Genomic DNA, 19,589 nt, shown 5'->3' with positions numbered 1-19,589 from the left:
CTCATTAACCACGTATTCCAGCACAACTTAATTAGAATGCTTGTTAACTTTTCACTGCAATGGGAATCACGGAGAGCAAAGCCACTCATTCTGTGCCCTTGTACTTAGTTTTATCGAAGTAAATACCTTTGTAGAAATCTGGAATGCTGTATTACCCACATTCTGTGTTTCAAATATGCATGTCTGCTAATAAAAAAATCTTAATAGCTGACATCACGACATGGAACTTTTCAGATACTAATGTGGATGTGGTTGGTATGTGTCAAGAAAAACAATTCCTTGTGGTTGGTGAGAGAAGTGGCAATATCCATCTTATTCATATTCCATCAAAAAAAACCTTGCTGACTAAGGTACAGTAACTGTTCTACCCTGACTTTATTCCAAATCTTTTCTTCTCAGGGTTCCTTGTTTTTTTTTTGTTTGTTTGTTTTTTGGGTTTTTTTGGGGTTTTTTTTTTTTTTTTTTTGTTATTTGTTTTGTTATTATTTTTGTTTTTCTTTCTTTCTTTCTCCCATCTATTTATATAGAAATATTTTTGTGTTATGTCTTTTAGTTTGAACAAACAACCAGATTAAAGGGATTTTTTTTTTTGCTATAAATAACAAGTTACAAGAAAAATTGTATATATGTTATTTATAGTATGTTGTGTGCAGATATACAACAAGGAATGTTACATATAAACCATGAGTTCTTGGTGAAAGAAAAAAGATTAAAATTTAAACTGGTGAAGAGTATTTCAAATAAAGATTTTTTTTTTTCAAATGAAACATGCAAATATTGATTCATTGATTCCATCTTAGATTTTGGTTGAAACATCTTCAAGTGAAAAGACCTACTTAAATCTCTCTATCAAAAAAGATGCAGCAGTTGCAGGTAAGTATTTTGATAACTTTTCTTGCCTCATTATTTGCGATCTTGTTCCCTTTTTAATGTCTCTAAAGAGGAGGCTACAAACAAGATTAGCAGATGCAGTTTTACTCTGCATTGCGGATGTTAGATGTACTTTTTAATCAGTGGACCTTATCTGAAGGTCTTTGAAAATTTTGGAAAGGCAGTCACTTTCAGAAAGATGTAAAATCATATTGCTTTTTCACAACAATGTGGGTTTTTTGTCTAGTTAGTTGTTTCTTAACTGATCATGAAATCCAAACTATTGCAATAACAAAATTTTATTGACATGAGGGAGTGACTTTCCTATGATATTTAGCTCTCACTATTTTAGACTAGCATAAAAAACAACAGGCAGTCAAAAGTCAACACCTCCTTCTCTTGTGGTTGAGTAAAAAGTAAAAGAAAGATTGAATCTTTCTTTTGTGGTTGTGTTAAACCTATGAAAATACTCAAGAAGGCATTACTCTGCCTCACGCTTCTATCAGACTTCAGATTTTAGTAGTTTTGTTCTTCCAACCCAGTCCTGACTTTCATAATACGACATGTGTCAATGTAGTTTTGTCACAAAAACAGAATTTGCAGTGTGATAGGTGCGTACAAACCCCATACTTTTAAATGGAACCCTAAAAACTCATACTCTCTCTCTTTGGTGAAAGTGACAGAATTTTTTTTCAAAATAATCTAGTTAGTTGGTCAGAATTCTTATCAGTTATTTTGGTTTCCTATTTTTAAGCTAGCAGTCCCTTTACAGTTAGTGAATACCTCAGTTCAAAATATTCGTGTTGTATTTTGTTGATGGTTTGTTGTTTTCTTTGTTGCTTTTTAGGTGTTTATCATATGTTCATTCTCACGAGCAAGGGTTTCTTTTGCATTATGCATCTCCCACTTGCTAAAACACAAGAAGGTAAGATAATCTACAAACTGGGATTTCAGTTTGAGCAGGCAGAGAAGTATTGAAGATCTTTTACATGCACCTTTCTATTGGGGTTAAGATGTTGATTTGGGATTGCTTATGTAGCCTTAGTTTGGTTTTATAGAGAAACTGGTGTATAGCTGTTTATAAAAGAGTATTTTTAAATTAATCCAATAATTTCTTCAGCTTGTGTTCTCATTATTTACTGCTTTAGAGAAAAGTAATGAACATTATAGGAGCAGAATTTCATATCATAATATCAGTTTGAACTGCACTGAGGAATACTGACAACAAATTTAATTTTCAAAGCTGTGTAAGCACAGTCAGGATTTTCTAAAACTACATATTGTGATCAGTAGAAATAGATCTTGTCAAGGATAGTGGCTCATCTTTCCTTCAGAATAGTCAGGCTAGGATTATACTAACCTATATGATGTTCAGTGGCTTTTTCAAATTTTATTTTTAAAAAGCTTATTGAACATTGATGTGTTTTTTATGTTATTTTAACATAGCAATTGACAAGATGGATATGACTGCAGCAACGAAGGTAAGAAACGTGACTTCTAACACCTGTGCTGAAGTGCGAGGTTTGTAATGACTTTATTTTGTGTTCCATTGGAAACTTACCAGTTTATTATTACAATTCGTAAAAAAGAAAAAGTAATTCATGTTCACAGAGAAGTGAGAAGTTCAGAATGTACTGTTTTTATAGGTAACTTTTTCTTCTCTGTTGTTTGCTTTCCCTCCATCCTCTGCCCCAATAGTTACAAGGACAGATAAAGACAGCTTTCATTTCCACAGAGGAATATCACAGCCTTGGCTGTCAGAATTCTGTGATAAGTAATTTGGCAAATAAAATCCACATGATAATTGGGGTAAGTAGTAATAACATGTTTGTAAGAATTGTTATCAATGATCATGGAGCAATGATAGCATTTGTTGATCTACAATAAAATTTATGTCTTGCTGGTTTAAAAAAAAGATAGTAAAAGAAATTTGTTCAATTTCCTTCATTGTAAATTTAAATGTTATCAATTTTGCAGTCTTTTTAGTAAGGAAACTACTGTTATTTCAGAACTCTCTGGTATGAGGGAAAATATTTTCACCCTGGCTGTATGACAGAGTAAATCACTGTGGTTCCTAACTTGCACAGGGTTGGACTATTTGTAGTTGTGCTTTAGGGCTTGGAAAACCAAAGCTAGATAGAATCTTCCAACACTCAACAAAGGCTGCAAAATAGTAGTATATAGTTGCACAAAACACTTTAGCATCAAGAATAGAAATTAATCAAAAATTTTATGGATGGGCAGTTTTGAAATATTATTTTGGACTAGAAATAAGTTTCCAGAGTTCATTAACTTTGTCCGATGCCTGATGACTTCAATGCAACACTCCTCAGTTTGCTGAGAGTACATTTAATATAAGTTTTATATTCTGAAGGAACGAAAAATGGAGGTTTTGAAATGTAGAGTGAGACGGTTACTGTAATAAAGAACATTCTTGAAAAGAGGCTAAATTGAAAAGCATTTTTCTGAACATCAATATCAACTGAAAATGAAGTTTGTCTTGCAATTTTTCAGGTGTTTTATAAGTCAGAGGTCAATTAGAGAGGTAAATCTGTCACATGTATAATATGTAACCCCATAAATTCTGCATCACTTTGCTTCTACTGATAGGGTAAAGGAGGTTTTGTACTCTCCAAATGGGAGGTGGACACTACCAACAACCTGGTGTCTGTTCGAAGCTTTGCCGATTCAAGTCTGATCAAAGGTAAAGACATTCTTTTTGTTGTTTTTACAGTCAAGGGTGGAATTTGTACGTAGCTGCAGAAAATAAGATGTTTTCAGGTATCTTGCTGGTTTTAGTAAAAACGCTAATGGAACTTCTCAGGTCTGTGAAGATAAATGTCTGCTTCCAATGCTTGGTGGTACATGGAAACTGTTTTTTGCTTCAAATACACTTTAAGAAAAATAATTAATTGTTATGATTATGTATTATTTCTTTTAGATGCAGTGAAACTTCAAGTTCTTGACAATCTGCTGTTTGTTTTAGATACAGAGGTAGGTGCAACAGTTTGGTTCAGTCTTCATTTTACAGTGCTCTCAAAAGAGCCTCTTTCTTAAAATAACTTTTAGAATACATTTCTATTAAATAAAGATGCTTATTTTGAGGATATTGATCTTACTGCTTGAGGTTTTTTTGTCATTACTTAAGCTTTAATATTCTGCTCAATAAAGACCAAAAATATCCTTAATGAAAAAAAGAGGAAACTCATATCTACTTTTTTTTTCTAGAACATCTTAAGCATACGGGATGTTTATTCTCTTACTTTAATTTGGGATTGGCCTTTAACACATATTGAAGAATTTCTTCTAACCACAGAGTCTGATTCTTCTTCAGTCATGCAGTAAGTAAAAATTCTGTAGCATCAGTTCTAAAAAGTTGTCTATTGTCTAGTGTGCTACAAATACTTGATTTTCTATAATAATTAATTTTTAGAAATCCTTGTGAAACCTTCCTAGACAGCAGGGCAAAACATTGGACTTGTAAGCACTGTTAGCTCTATACTGGAGACAAGAAAACCTTGGCACTTACTGCTTTTTTTCCTTGGTTTATCTATTTTTACTGCTAAGTGAACTTGCATGCAACATATATTATTTCTGAAATGCTCACCTAGAATAAGGTGAGATAAGCTGTACAGTGTTGCTTACAAGTCTGAATTTTAGTTTGAACTTCGTCTGTATTTGGGACAGATAAACAGACAGAGAAAGCAAAAGACTGATACGGTATTCTTTTTTCCCCTCTTTCTTCTGTTCTGCAGGCAAGGGCTTGCAGATGTTAAACTGGTAGCCATGACAAGACCCACTAATAAACAGGTCTGTTTCCTTATCTGTATTCTATTCTTTAGTTGTTAAACAGAAATGTGCTTTGGTGCCTTACTAAGATGACCTGCTGTTTGATTTTTCCATTTCAGCAGTTTATTCATGATTTTAACTCTTTAAGAATTCAGAAATGATTTTGCAAACTTCAATCTCTCCAGCATATCTAAATCACTTCTATCTGATTTGTTTCTCTCTTTGTTTTTCTCTTTTTTTTTAAATAGATGAGAAGTTTAATGGTTTTTGCACTACCTACTATGCAACAGCTCTATTCTTTGGAAGTATCTGTTGTTTCTTCACTCGTCCTAAGTGGGATTGGCACAGTACGTTTAGATTTGTTGTTGTTCAAAGATATATAGTTAGTTTTAATGGATTTAATTGTTAAAGAGGTTTTATTCTTATAGATTAGATCCACTTTTTGAGAAACCATACAAAGAAAAATAAAATGATGTCTCTGAAGGGTGAGAAAAAGATAACAGAGCTAAATTGTTCAGTATGCTATGTCCCAGCCTATTACAATATTTAACTCTAGTGCCAAATTTTCTTGCTGCTGTTACACAGCTAAATGCTGTATGAAGTCTATTCTCTCAGCAAAGAAAAACACAGAGTTTATCTGGGATTTACTTGAACTTAGATGAGAGAACCAATTTGCTTCTGTTTAAACTGCTTCCACGTAAGGATTTTAACAAAAGATGTCTGAAATAAGACAATAAGAATTTTATGAATTAGGAGTATTAGAAAGACTGATGGAGTGGGTATGTGAGAGGATAACAATGTGCAATAAGAATAAAAGCTGACGAAATTGCTTGTCTTGTATGAAGCACGTGTCAGAAAAGTGCAACAGAAATATGGAACAGTCAAGGTCAGAAATGTAATATATACCTTCACATTTGTGGAACATAGCACAGATGCCTTCTTCACATAGTTTGTAATGTGGTTACAGTCTGACATGCCTATGGCTTAAACAAAATGAAAGAGCAAAGAGTAATTTTAGGATGATTCACTTGTGTGGAGGGTGTATTGAGGTAACTGTACCAGGATAGCAGAGTGGTTTCAGCATGAAGCGTCCTCTTACTAGCCTCAGGAATTGTAGATGGTGGAAACCATCCAAGGATGAACATGATAAGCATAAAGAAAAAGTCTGAGAGAAAAAACAAGAGTTTGTTTCCATATTAAGAAACACCTCATGCATTACAGCTTTGTTTTCGTACGGCTGATTTACTCCACCACCTAATGATTTCTGTTATTATATGCTGCAGGATACAATATACTTCTTGGAAGGAATTCATGAAAATCATCAGATGTAAGATAACGTTTTTCATATTACCTGATCACCATTACCTTAAAATGCAGATTACTTCAACATACAGCTATTTTAGAATTGATAAACTCATGTAGTTTCCTTCCACCTTCAGGTCCACTGAAGGCCCAGTTTCTGTTGTTGTGATGAGAAGTTTAACTGAAGCCTTGCCAGAAAATAGGTACACTTTCCCTTGAAGCTTGATTACTGTCATCTGAGGTTTGAGTTTTTATGTTACAGTAGCATAACTTTACTTTATCTCACTCCTAGACTGAGTCGCTTGCTTCACAAACACAAATTCACTGAGGCAGAGAGTTTTGCTATACAATTTGGACTCGATGTTGAGGTAAGTTGACTCTTCTTAATAAAGACATTTGAAAATTAATTAGCACGACTAAGTATGCTTAAAGCTGAAGTACATCGAATTTAAAACAGATTTTTTTTTATTTTTCAAACAGCTTGTATACAAAGTAAAAGCAAACACGATTTTAGAGAAGCTAGCTTCAGCCTCCATTGGAAGCTATGGTCAAGAAGTCTTGCTGGATTATGTGAATGAAGCCAAAGAAAATCTGCTTAAAATTCAGGTCTTTTTCCTGCCCTCTTTCTCTAATAGATTAAATCAAACTATAAAGGAGCTTAGAATTAATTCCAATTGTTGCTTTTCTTAAACAGGATAGCCAGTTTGTTGTGGATTACTGCATAAATGCTCCATGGCCACTATATGAAACTGCTCAAGAAATGTTAAACTATGCTAAAATCAGGGTAAGGTTGATTTTTAATTTCTTACTGTTACCCATTGATATTACATGCTTCTGTACACCTTGAGAGGGAGTACACCTTCCAACCAGTTACAGTCATTCAAAAAGTTGCATTATGAAAAATGATCAGAAGCCAAGACTTGTTGCAACTTTGTTCTTGCTATTGCTTGAGGGCTAAAAAGAGTTCATTTTATTTTCAGACCAGAGACAGGGGTCTTAGTTTTGAGTAGCCTTTGTAAGTTCCTTTTACATACTGATTTCTGGATTAAAATCTAAAAGCATGTCACTGTTTTGTTTTCATTATTTTAGTGTTTGTTGCCTTGACAAACAGAATCAGAGAGATATGTGTCTGCTCTCATGTAGATGTAAAAACCCAAGCAAAGACTAAAACTGTAGAATAGACTGCAGTTTAAGGAGCCCATTGAGTTTTTGCTAGCTTTTTTTTACCTTCATTAAACTCAAAGAACCACTTGTGGCATGTTTTGCATCAGAGTTGTCAGCCAAGCTCTTTCATGTGTTTGTTCCAGGTCTTGAAGAAAGATGATAGAACCATTGTTTCTGATGGGGCTCTAGCATCTCTAACTGAGGTGAGGACAAACGTTTTGGCCTGATGCTATCATATGATAACAATTATGGTGTACAGTTTTATACAGTAAAAGTTTAAATGTTTTAAAGTGAGATTACATTTTAAAATATTAAATGAGAACCATGATATTGACAGTTTTCAGAGTTAAAGTGATTCCTTCAGTCTTGAATTGAAAGATTCATTTTTGAGTGGTATAGAAATGGAAAGAAACATATTTAAGTACTTTCAAGTATTTATTTTACTTCTTAATTAGGCTTATTTCATATTGCACAGCACTCATATACCTTCAAACAGAATTAATGTAAACTACCCCTAGAATTGAAGTTTCTGAGTAATTCTTCATTAACCAAACTTATATATGTTACACAGGTCATATTGTTGTTTTGTAAGCCAGATTTTGACCTTAAATCCCTTGTCTGCATTCAGCAGGTATTGAGAGCTCAGGCAAGGCTTACAACTTTCTATGGAGCTTTTGGACTGGAGAAGTTCAGGTTTGTTTTTATTTCTTAAGATTTAAAGATAATTTAATTATAATGGTTTAATATCTGCCATTTAAATTAAATGTGGTTTATTTTAAGTTTAGGCTTCTGGTCTTTCACTGTAGAGAAGGGATAAAACAGAGAGGTTGAGTCTACCTAAATACTGAAAATTTATATTGTGTGCAACAGATAACATCTTGTGTAGGTTTTTTTTTGTATTTTTTTGGCTGTAGATAGGTGTGTTTTTATATATGCACACACAATCCTGATGCTCCAATTATGTCTTACAGCATATAGTATAAGCTGGAAAAGGTTTGAGATCCTCTTCTACACCTCCTTTTATATTGCCATGTAATAAATATAGAATGGCTTGAGTTGGAAGGAACCTTAAGTCTCACCTGACTCCCATCCCCTCATCCTGGACAGAGTTGTTACCCACTATGTCAGGTTGCCCAGGACCCCAAACTGCCTTTGAACACCTCCAGGGTTTGGATGTAATAACAGTGTTTCTTTTCCTCTCCTTTCTAGTGGTATTGCTTGGACAGAATTCTTGAATAATGAAGACATTTTAAAGAATATCCTTTATCAGCTAGAAGAAGAAAATTTATCTTGTGCACAGTACCTCTGGCTTAGGCATCAGGTGAAACAGCATTAACGTATCTTTTATACTTATGGAGGATGTTGAGTCTCTTAAATTTTCCAGGCTTGTTTAACAAAATCAGGCTAATACTGTTACAAAACAGCTCCTCAAAGAAGCAAAACAGAATCTCATCTATTGTCACAACGTTTCAACTTTCATTCCTTAAAAGGTGGAGCTTCCTATTGATTCCAGAATAAACTGGAATCTCTGATACAAGAATGAATAGTTCTAGATCAGTTGTTTAAGACAGAATTATAAAGCAAGCCCAGATGTAAAGGGATGTGGTCCACCCACCATAACTTGCAAAAAGAAATTGCTTCAGTTGCATCTTTTAAACAGTAGCCTTGTTTTTGTGAGCAGGGCTATTATTATTATTATTATTACTACTATGTTATTTTTTAATTCCTAGATTTTTCTCTTTGTGTCTGTGAACTCTATTGCTTTTTCCTGTTAATGAAGTAACATTACAAATTATCTGGTAAGTATATACTCCATAAACTTATAACTGTTCTCTTTTAAAATTTTAGGCAGATTTTGAAAACACCTTTGATGAGAAAATGCTGGAGAGCTTGCTTAATGCCATCCATGTCACTGTTCCTCTAAAGGATCTGTGTTTGTGGCTGAAAAATGTTGTGATTCCCTTCTTAAGGAGAGTTGTGCCAAAGGGACAGGTAAAACTGATTCAATAAATATAAGACACAGCTTTCTGAAACTAAGGTAATTTTATAGTCAGACCTACTTTTTTGGATTTCAGAACCTTTTTCTACTCTATTTTTAAATGAATTCCTTTCCCTACAACTTATATTTTAAAGTATTTCCTTTTAAACAGATTTCTAATAGCAAATTTCACTTTGATAGGCAGCGTAACTCTCCTGATAACTGTTTCTATTGCAGAAAATATTAGCCAGATGGCTGGAACAAGGTGCTCGCAACCTTGAATTAACTGATAAGGTAAATCATGGTGTAGAAATTTTGCTTGTCTTGTATTTCTATACATACAGCACTGTTTGCTGATATCAATTTCTACTGGACAGGCAAATTGGCCAGAGAATGGGCTGGAAATGGCTGAGATTTTTTTTACGAGTAAAAATCAAGATGAAATGCCTCTGACAAGTTTTGGCCAGTGGAATCCTTTGGTAAGAAACATAGGAAATAAAAAGATCTGCTATTCTCAGACTTTAGAACATATGCTCTTTGCCAATGTAGAAACAAGCTGTTATTAGATCAGTACTGCTTTAATGGGAAATTAATTACTCCCCTGAAAGGAAGGAACTTAATTTCAATCATCTTGGGTTGAAGACTGGATTAAAAAAAAAAAAACCAACAACATTGGTGCAACAGTTATGCCCTTTGACACATGAATTAATGGTCTAAATACAAATAATAATCAAATGTTCTGCAATACACAAGTTTCTGTACTATGAAACACTTCAATAAAGATATTTCTTATGAACTTCAATTAGAAACATCTCATTTCTGTCAAAATTTTTGGAAACAGATTGCAGTTCATTAAATATTTTTCTCCAAGCTCTAGCATGGAGAAAATGGGTAATAAAAATCAGCTAGCTGTAAGTATCTGAACATTGAATTTGCATAAATAAATAGATATAATTGCATAATAAATAGAAGTCCAATATATTGTATATCCTGGGTATACTAGTAACTGTGATGGTGAAACTATGGTAGTGAAGAAAGATTAAGCTTAAAGCTAACCAGGTTTACATTTTTTAAATTGAAAACACTGACATTCTGTACTTAGGTCTGCTATCTTAGTCTTGTGAATCTTAAGTTTGAAGTGCATAATGGAATCTAGGGAAATGAACATGTACTTGATTTGCTTTGTTGTGTGCTGTATGAAGGTTCAGCATGTAGATCCATAGAATCTCCAAGATTCCAAGGCATCACAAATGGAAGATTGCAGCAAGTCTTCTAATGTTTCATTTCAAAATACTGTTTCAGAAATGCAGTGACTGTGAAGAAGTACTTAGGTTGAAGAAACTAGTAAATGATTTACAAGAACTGATAGATCTCTACAGAAAATACAACTGCAGGCTGGCACTCTCTGATTTTGAGAAGGTAATTCTGATTAGTTGCACTTGTGTTTGTAAGCTGCTGAGGCTATTTGATACATTGTTGAAACAAAAGTTTTCATTGTAAACACAAGGGGTATGGACACATAATGTGACAAGATACCTACTATTAAAAGCCACGAATTAAACCCCATGAGTTGCAGTATAGTACTGGTAGAGGCTGAATTGCAGACCAAGTGTTATAATATCACTGTTGCTAAGTACAGCTGAACAACGATTTTGTAAAAGAGAGACACTGGGTGATCCCCTTCCCTGGTGTAAAGGAATGATGAACTAGCACCTTAATTCCCTTCAGTGGGCATTGGATGTTCAATTAGTCACTTGAAATCTGAAGGATCACAGACTAAAATGTGTGATGTTCTAAAACTGCATTGTTCTACTTTGCTGCCCAGGAGAACACAACTACTATTGTGTTTCGTATGTTTGATAAAATTTTGGCACCAGAGCTTGTCCCATCTATTCTGGATAAGTTTATAAAGCCTTACCTCTGTGAACATAATCTCCAAAAGGATGAACTTCTTTTACAGTATATAAAGGTAACATTTTCTTCATTTTGAATAAATCTATTTAAACTTAAATAAGCAGTGAGCAAATCTGATAATCATTTTATTTACACATGAATTTTAGAATCAGTTTTCTGATTTGTTTACTGCTGTCAAACTCACTGAAAATTACTATTTCAGCAATAAACAGATATGAGGGAAAAATCTGTCCCTTGATATCCTAAAACATTCTGTCATTTGTAATATTTTAGAGTATATTATATTGCAAATACATTCCTACCTTTTCCATTAAAATTCTATTAATTTTTACCAAAATATGCAGGACTTGCTAGAACGTTGCCGTACACGGTCTGCTTCTGTATTTGAAACTGCATGGGAGGCAAAGGCAATAGCTGTCGTTGGTTGTATCTCTGATACAGATGTAAGTATGTTCAATAAAATAGCTCTAATACATCAATTCAGAATGGAACACCTGATTTTTATGTAAGTGCACGAGTACATGTTTATGTAAGTGGTAAGACAAAAAATATCAACTGTCCTTTTATCCCATATTCTTTGCTTGAGAATCTAATTGTAATTTTGATATCATCACATAGAGAACTCAACTTTAGCATGTCTGAAGCTGAAGTTCTGTGGTGTCATAAATCACTCCTATCATTTTCTAATCTAGTTTGATACAATAATGAATGCCTGTTACACAATGGAAGCTGGGCTAAGAAGTGATAGCCTAAATGATCACAGGTGAACAATACTTCAAAGAATATCTTGCAACTTATTTTGATGAGTAAGCTTTTCACGTTCTTTTTCTAGCTGAAATTTGATGCAGTTCTGCAGATAATGCATGGTGCTGTGGTACCTTGGAGTGGAGCAGTAGAGCAGCTGGTAAAACAGCATTTGGAAATGAATCACGTCAAGTAAGACCACATCCTATAGCCTATATCTCAGTTTTATGTTTACTTTTCAGTTAGAATTCTTGATTTTTTTTTTTAATTAAAGCTATATGGTTTGATCATATCTGTACATCAGATACATATGTAATAAATTAATAGTCTAATTTGTCCACAGAGTAAAGTTATTGCAGGAAAATTACCGACTAATGGAAATGAAGAAGCTTTTGCGGGACTACGGGATAAGAGACACTAATCTCTTAAAGGACAAGCAGATGATAATGGTAAATGATGAGCAGTTATGTTCTGTTAAACAAACAAGAAATCCTAAATTTATCAAATTAAAAAAAAAAAAAGCATGCAATTAAAGCAAGATTAAAGCAATTAAAGCATAGCAGTGTGTAGCTCCCATTTGTTATCCCCTTTTTTTTTTTGTCCTGTTCAGATTTCATATCTTACTTGCACTTTGTTTTTCATTCATACATCCCTATCAACTACAGAGTTTTTTCCCCAAGACTATTTTTCCCCTAGTTACGTTTAATGAAGTTTTATCTACAGATAAAGCTTCTAAACTCATGGATAACTTGCTTGGTATGAGCTGTACAATTACAGTGCAGAAGTTTATAAATGGCTTCCCTTATTATCTGATAAATGAATAAACTAAATTCCCTGTTTTCTTCTCACAGAGGCTAGTGAAATACATTCTTAAACAAGACACTCCTACTTCTTTGGAGGATGCTTTGAAAATGGTAGAAGCATATATGTTACCCACTATGGAAGTCTACATTCTGAGGATGATAGACCTCATTGACAAAGAAAGGGTACTAAAATACTTTGTGTCAGTTGATATGGGTATTTAGAGACTGTGGACTATTTTCAAAACAGCAACAGTTGCACTGCTTGCTGAAACCTTATATACAGTTTATATACTGGTATTTTAATACAGTTTTATTAATTGTACACATAACTGCCTGTAATTAATACTGAAGATGTGACCAGTGTCATTGTGAGCCATCCTTCATTGCAAAAAAGTACAAAAATAATGCCCCATATGTAGAAGAAGTCAGAATTTAAGTCTACATATATTCACATGTCTTTGCTGGAGCTGATTTGGGGCAAGTTGCATATTTACCTCCAAAATCCGTTTCTTTTTTTCTGTGATTTTTGATGCAAAGTGATACCTTGCAGTGGCACATACCTGCCTCTCTAGTGTTGTAGGTGCCTAAGTGTTGTAAATCAGTGTTGAATATTTATGTCCAAACAAAACAGCTTCTGCAGGGCTTTTTGCCTCAAAAATTTCAAGTTAAGATTTTGCTAAGGGGAAAAAAAAAGTTACCTTTAAATTACTCAGATGCCTTTGCTTGCTACATTTAGTAGGTGAGAATACATTTATACACTGCAGTCATCTACTTTTGTTACTGAGGCATAAAAAGGTTTGTTTTGTTTTTATTCAGGAATCAATCTGATTCCCTTGCAAAGAGTTTTCTATTCTACCACTTGTTCTGTCTTATTAGATCATGGTATTATCGACAATCAAAGCATGTTTTAAAAACACTTTCTTAAAAACACTGCATAATTGCCAGCGAACAAAACTGTGTTTTAATTTGCTTATTAGAGCCTTTAGCAAGTACATACATTTTACTGAAAGCCTCAAAACTTTAATTGAAACCACTCAGGGTGAAATCATTAAAGTAAATGTATTTTTTGAGGAAATTTGAAGTTTGTCAGCAGAAAAATAATTAAAGTAAGGAGGTGCATAGCTTTCCTATAAATAAATGAACTTCTATTTTGATTATTTCTGTTTTGGTTTTTGGTCCCCTTCCCCCCCTTTCTCTCCAGGGAGAGGAATCACTCACTTTGCTAAAGTCTCTGACTATTGCTGAAGCTGAGAAAGTTGCAGAGAGACTGACTGTGTGGGGAACACTGGTGTTAAAGAGGAAAGCAGATAATTCTGAAGAGGTACCAAGTCATTAAACTCTGTAAATTGTGTGCATTATTTTGTATGTTATTATCTCCTATCTTCCAAGAAGAAAGGATGATGAACTGGTCTTTCTTTGAGCAGGAGGTTTTACTAGGGAACCTCTTAAAGTCTCAACTGGAGTTTATTCTGATTTCTGTGCATTATACAATTATGTTATTTTTCAAGTCATTTCCACACACTGTCTTAGCAAACTGAATTCAATTATTTAGCTAACTGAATTTAATTATTTACAAACCCTGCTTTACTGTTACACCTCTTGTCTTACGTGTTCTCCTATTTTTTTCTCTAATTGCTTGAAAAAATATGTTTAAAAGTTGTTGGTGTGGCTTTGCCACCAAAGTCATTCAAAGCTTCATAGCTGACAGTACACATCACTTTCTTGTAACCACAGAAAAAGAATTATTGTTACTATTTGTTTTAGGGAGTGGTTCTGGTAAGGAGAAAGAAGAACAGGGGGGAGAGGCAGGATTTTTGATAACTCATATGATAACTAAAACACTCTGTGAAATACATACATACATTTGTATATAGCTATTAAATATTTGCTATTTCCATAAAGAACACAGTTACAGTAGAATTTCATTCTCTTGTTTCTAACCAATAGTTTTTTTAGAGCTTTAAACTGTAGATTCAGACACGTGTAGAACACTGAATAGTATCTCAGTAGAGTGGTAGCCTAAGGTTTGCTATCTTACATTGGTAATATTCTGACCAAACCAATTGTTAACCTCTCCCTTCTCTGCAGCAAAAAACACAAATGTTTATGACAAAAACACTTGTAGAAATCCTCAAATTCCTGTACAAAATTCAAAGAGGTGAGTTCTAGGTTATAACATCTTACACTCTGTTTGTCAATGGAGTCAGAAAGTAATTTTTTTTCCCCCCCAACAGACAATCCTCTAAAGAAGGATGAATGTGAAGCAAACCTAAAAACATTTGAAACAATTGCTACCCTACAAGTAGGTATCTCTGTAGTTTGAAACTATTTTTCATTTACTGTAATTATTGCCCTTGTTCTTCTGCTATTGAAAATTAATTATATTTATAGCTTATGTGCCATGGGTTGGTGGTTTTTTTTTTTTTAATCACTAAGGTCTCTATATTTTCAATAGGCTTCAAAATGATTATATAGCTTATCTAGAAAACAAATTCTAAAGGAAGTTACATGAGTACAAATAACCATCTTATTTTTTGTTGCAGGAAGACTTTAATATCTTTCTTTCAGTTGAAGACTTTGGGAATCCTACACTGATGTCTACACTTCTTGAAAAGCACATAAATGCTTATGAAACTGACAAATATCTGTCAAAGTCTAGAAAAGAACAAACAACAAATTGTAAAACAAAAGATGGTAAATTAAAGAACCGTTCTACAGAGGCAAGGTTGTACAGAATGGCTTTGCTTCTGCAAAGATCAGAGCAAGAGCTGGGAACAACGTTGGCCTTGAGAGCATTAGATGCTGGAAAAGTTGAAGATGCTGTAAAAATATGCAGGTATAACTGTAGAGATGTTCAAAAGTTTAACTCTTTTAATGCACTTTTCTGTAGTTTTTCTGATATTTTGTAAAAGGAAGTGGATGTATAGAGAAAAGATGAGGATTTTGACTTTTTTCTTAAAATGAGTGTTTAAAAATATGCTTAAATTGCTTTTACATAACATGAATGTGAAATTGTCTTCTCTGAAAACTGACTTTCTTTTTTTGGCCATAGCATGATTGCTAAGTAAGAGATTTCCTGTGGCTTATTTGATAAGAGATAGACAGAATATTAAGTAATTATTAAGAGAGCTGCCCAGCTTAAACAGATAGAAGAAAACCATTGTATGTTGACCATGTGTACCACTCCATGGTTTCTATCTGGTCTCTTCCTCATGGTCAAGTTGTCAGATAGTTTAATCTTACTATTACCTCCCCACAGAGATCAGATGAAAGCCTTAAACTTTCTACCTATACCTATATTTGTCTATACATATCTGCATTTTGAATTCATTTTTTAATAGGGACTTCTATAAAAATCACTGTAATAAAGAAACAGGGAAGCTACTGTTCTCAACTTGTCAAAAGCTTTGTCATATGTTGGGTGGTGATGTTCCAGCAATCACTTCTGAAGACATGAACCTTCCTGCAGTGATCTATGAAATGGCTTGTCAGGCAGCTACAATATGTAGTCCAGGTAATAATTACTCCTATCATTTACATGTATCACCAGTGGAAAACCACCCAAAAGTGAATTTCTATACATGCCTCTGCAAAAAAATGGATTCTGCAAAATGATGTTAACCTTTTAAACAGGGCATGTGAACATCCATGCATATTATACTAATTATCTTAATCTTTTCATAGATTTGCTACTCGATTCTCTGGAACTATGTAAATATACTTTAGCTGCCAAGGAAATTTACAGACAGTGCCAAATAGAAAACTATGGCTTTACAGCAAAGGTAATTTCTACTAACTCAAATATATTTTTATATATGTGTAATGTCCTGTATAACTAAATAGAGTTCACTGTATGTGTATATATATATATATATATATTTTTTTTTTTTTTTCCTATTCCTCCAGCACCACTGAATCAGTTTGTTTAAAAAGAAACAAAACAACATCAAAGCCCATAGCTCTACAGATTAAAATCTCCCTGAACATGTATTTCAGTGTGAAGTGTAGACTGAAAGCAATGCAGCAGTGGCACAAACAAGAAGCAGCAATTCTCAGCTTTCATTTTAGTGTAATAAATCTTACTAATGCCACTGAAAATAGCAGGGCTTTTATTCAATGACTGCTGCCAACACTGCCAGAGAGCATAGAAATCCGACTTCAAAAATGTTCTTTAAAGAAAATAAGAAATAAAAAGTGTTAGAATGTAATGAGGGAGATGGGACACCTTTTTTTTTTTATTGTCTCTTATGTGAGGGCATTCCCAACTGTTTTATAAGACTTACAAGATGGACTGAGTTCTTGAATACTATCTTTGTTTTTTACTCAGATCAAGTAATGCTTTGAGCTGCTTGCAGTGAATGGACTCTTACAGTTTAAGTAGAATAGATTAAAGTGGCTAGGCAAGCATACTTATGCACTGAAGGTTATTTTTCTGAAAAACAAGTCATGTTTGAAAAATGTTTCATTATAGTATTTGGCTAAGAAGCCTTATGAAAGCCTACAATAAATTGATTTTTGGCTGTACAACTACATTAACACAACATGAGAAAGAAAAGTGGTTGTTGCATAAGTGGGAAATGTATTTAACACTACTGGACATTTACTAGAAGTAGTGTGATAGAAGCCATTTACAAATAAAGGATCATTTACTATTTCTTTACTTGAAAAGCATAACCTTTTATGTACTTGGTTTGTTAGTAGACATGCTCATTAACTCTTCTTTCTATTTAGACAACATGTTTTGGTGGAGATAAAGATCCTTATGAAGAATGGACTTACAATGATTTCTTTAATGAAGATGGGATAGTTCTCGATCCACAGATTGTTCTTCCAGTCATATATGAAACCATTTCTTCTCTTCTACCTACTTCTGGTAAAATTACTTTCCTGAACACTGAGTCAGTGTACCATCTGTATTTCATACTGATTTCTTCATCTAGGACAATTTGACACCTGTGTCTGAGGAGAAATAAACTCCTCAAAAATCTCAGACAAGCTCCTGGAAGCAATATTCATTTGGGGGGTGAATATGGAATATAAATATGCAGTTTAAAAAAAAATAGTAACAGCAGTCTGGCCCTTAGAATTCATGTGCCTTCTGTTCTACTGAATTTCTATTTTGTGAACTGCCCCTGAAGTGCAGCGATTTTAAGTCACTTTGAGGCTTTATATTGTTGCTGAGATCTCAGCACACTGTGAATTTGTATTTGTCTGTCTTTCAGAGAGCAAACTGTATCCTTTGGACTCTACCAGCCTGGCAAACTGCACATTTATTAAAGGTACCATGATGGCAGATTCACCACTTCGAAAGTATAAACAAGGCAACCAAAAAATGTCAGGTTTAAATTAGACCTATGCAGGGGAGACTAATTTGTAATTTTAAATAGCAGTCTGGGGGATCCACTTAAAGCCACATGGCTGGGAAACAGTTTAGTTCTGCACAGAAGTCCCTCAACTAGAGAGTAATTGCTGCTATTCACTTCTGTAATTTTGGGTATGTTGTCCAAGCATATACCTCAGTACAGAAGTTCTACCACTGAGCTTCTCTTTCTCTTGTTTTTTGTTTGGTTTTTTTTGTTTTTTAACTGAACTGTTTAGCTTTTACTAAGCTAGAAACTCTGAAAATCCAAAATTTCATAGGAGGCTAGGGCTCATCTTTTGGTATAAATTTGGTGAAGAAAAATCATTCTGATAATTCAGAACAATATGCTCATTCAGATAACATTCAAGAACAACATGTTTAATACAAAGGTTCTAATTGTTTTCTGAGCTTGGTTCTGTAATATATATTATAGGACAGAACCTTCTACTGCCAGCTAGAACTCCCATCTGTGCAGTGCTACAAAACCTCATGGAGTGCAGTCAGTGTGAGTTAGCTCTGCGGCTAATAGTCTGCTCGTTTGGATCCTGTCTTCAGCACGGTATCTCAAACAACATGGATTTATCTCTGGGTGAGAAGGTATGACAAGAACTATATGCTGAAGTTTTGCTGAGAGTAAGTAAGTTTTCCAGCTTTAAGATGCTTAGAGTTGTGTATTTGATGGGTTAGGGAGAGGCTACCTCCATGACCTCATTATAATTACTACCACCTGATCATACGTTCACTCATTTTGTGAAAGGATTTGGTAGTTTCTTCTCTTTCTCATGGTCTTCCATTTCTCTTTGCAAAGTAAACTAAACTTCTAGAGTCTGAAGGAGAGACCAAGAGTTAAAAGAGCATTAGTAGTCAGTTGTTATATGCTTTCACATTGTGTTATCCCTCAGTTAGATCGTACAAGTAGAATGTTCAAGTAAAGCTCCTCTTCTCAAAACAGCAAGGAAATGATTTTATTTATTTTTTTTTTTAACTAGAAGAGATCTGTTTAGGACCATAATTAAATATGAAAATACAGTATCTCTTAGTATTTTCTGTAAATGACAAGTTGAAGATTTGGAATTTATCTTTACATGTGCTGATTGTCTCTTTGTATTAGCTACACGATGGCAACACACTAGCTGAAATCAAAGGTTTTCTCATTGCTATGAAACAGACAACTGCATCAATAATTAAGACCTCTATCATGACCTTGCTACACAAGGTAAGAATTCTCTGAAAGGGCTAAGAAAAAGCTCTTTCTTCCCTGTCAAGGAAGGGGCTGCCCTTCCCATTGCAGAATCCCTTTCTGAAATTGTTGTGTGGCCAAATGCCACCAAATTCATTCATTGTGGGAAAAATCATACAGCATGGTTTTCTTTATGGAAAACCATGAAGATAAGGGGACGCACCGACAGCATTGAAATGTTAGAAGGGGACTGGGTTCCACAGCTTCATGTTTCAATGGGGCAGGAATGGGCTGGACTGCCTGACAGCATTTGCCTCTTCATTCCCAGCTTCCTTACTTCCTTCCACAGCTGGGGCACGTATTACAGAACAGACTTTGAACTGATACCTCCTTGCTGGCAGGAACGTGCTATAGCCCTAGCGTGTTTCAGCCTCTTGTAAACTGTGGATTTTGGACTGTATGCCTGTAGCTCTGCTTGAAAGT

The 19,589-nt window shown here is 34.2% G+C and overlaps 1 protein-coding gene across 3 annotated transcripts in view; it reads left to right on the top strand.

Annotated features, from left to right (window-relative positions):
- Window positions 1–19,589, top strand: part of KNTC1 (kinetochore associated 1) — a 35,267-nt gene that overhangs the window by 969 nt on the left and 14,709 nt on the right. For 2 of the 3 annotated variants that reach the window (XM_048963911.1, XM_048963912.1), the window contains exons 4-40: window positions 235–350; window positions 801–873; window positions 1,718–1,795; window positions 2,317–2,351; window positions 2,569–2,679; window positions 3,481–3,574; window positions 3,812–3,864; window positions 4,099–4,211; window positions 4,626–4,680; window positions 4,908–5,006; window positions 5,943–5,986; window positions 6,099–6,164; window positions 6,254–6,329; window positions 6,442–6,567; window positions 6,656–6,745; window positions 7,269–7,328; window positions 7,754–7,818; window positions 8,335–8,446; window positions 8,974–9,117; window positions 9,341–9,397; window positions 9,481–9,582; window positions 10,406–10,522; window positions 10,929–11,072; window positions 11,362–11,460; window positions 11,850–11,953; window positions 12,105–12,210; window positions 12,613–12,747; window positions 13,766–13,885; window positions 14,653–14,722; window positions 14,799–14,866; window positions 15,108–15,400; window positions 15,906–16,078; window positions 16,249–16,346; window positions 17,296–17,437; window positions 17,787–17,843; window positions 18,360–18,523; window positions 19,038–19,142. In XM_048963911.1, coding sequence (XP_048819868.1) covers window positions 235–350; window positions 801–873; window positions 1,718–1,795; window positions 2,317–2,351; window positions 2,569–2,679; window positions 3,481–3,574; window positions 3,812–3,864; window positions 4,099–4,211; window positions 4,626–4,680; window positions 4,908–5,006; window positions 5,943–5,986; window positions 6,099–6,164; window positions 6,254–6,329; window positions 6,442–6,567; window positions 6,656–6,745; window positions 7,269–7,328; window positions 7,754–7,818; window positions 8,335–8,446; window positions 8,974–9,117; window positions 9,341–9,397; window positions 9,481–9,582; window positions 10,406–10,522; window positions 10,929–11,072; window positions 11,362–11,460; window positions 11,850–11,953; window positions 12,105–12,210; window positions 12,613–12,747; window positions 13,766–13,885; window positions 14,653–14,722; window positions 14,799–14,866; window positions 15,108–15,400; window positions 15,906–16,078; window positions 16,249–16,346; window positions 17,296–17,437; window positions 17,787–17,843; window positions 18,360–18,523; window positions 19,038–19,142 — 3,764 coding nt within the window. The remainder of the gene's footprint in view (window positions 1–234; window positions 351–800; window positions 874–1,717; window positions 1,796–2,316; window positions 2,352–2,568; window positions 2,680–3,480; window positions 3,575–3,811; window positions 3,865–4,098; window positions 4,212–4,625; window positions 4,681–4,907; window positions 5,007–5,942; window positions 5,987–6,098; window positions 6,165–6,253; window positions 6,330–6,441; window positions 6,568–6,655; window positions 6,746–7,268; window positions 7,329–7,753; window positions 7,819–8,334; window positions 8,447–8,973; window positions 9,118–9,340; window positions 9,398–9,480; window positions 9,583–10,405; window positions 10,523–10,928; window positions 11,073–11,361; window positions 11,461–11,849; window positions 11,954–12,104; window positions 12,211–12,612; window positions 12,748–13,765; window positions 13,886–14,652; window positions 14,723–14,798; window positions 14,867–15,107; window positions 15,401–15,905; window positions 16,079–16,248; window positions 16,347–17,295; window positions 17,438–17,786; window positions 17,844–18,359; window positions 18,524–19,037; window positions 19,143–19,589) is intronic. The other variant, XM_048963913.1, reaches the window with a different exon arrangement.

This window comes from Lagopus muta, chromosome 17 (genome assembly GCF_023343835.1).
Source record: "Lagopus muta isolate bLagMut1 chromosome 17, bLagMut1 primary, whole genome shotgun sequence".
Lineage (NCBI taxonomy): Eukaryota > Metazoa > Chordata > Aves > Galliformes > Phasianidae > Lagopus > Lagopus muta.
Note: the sequence above shows the minus strand (reverse complement) of the source record. Positions and strands in the feature narration are given on the sequence as shown.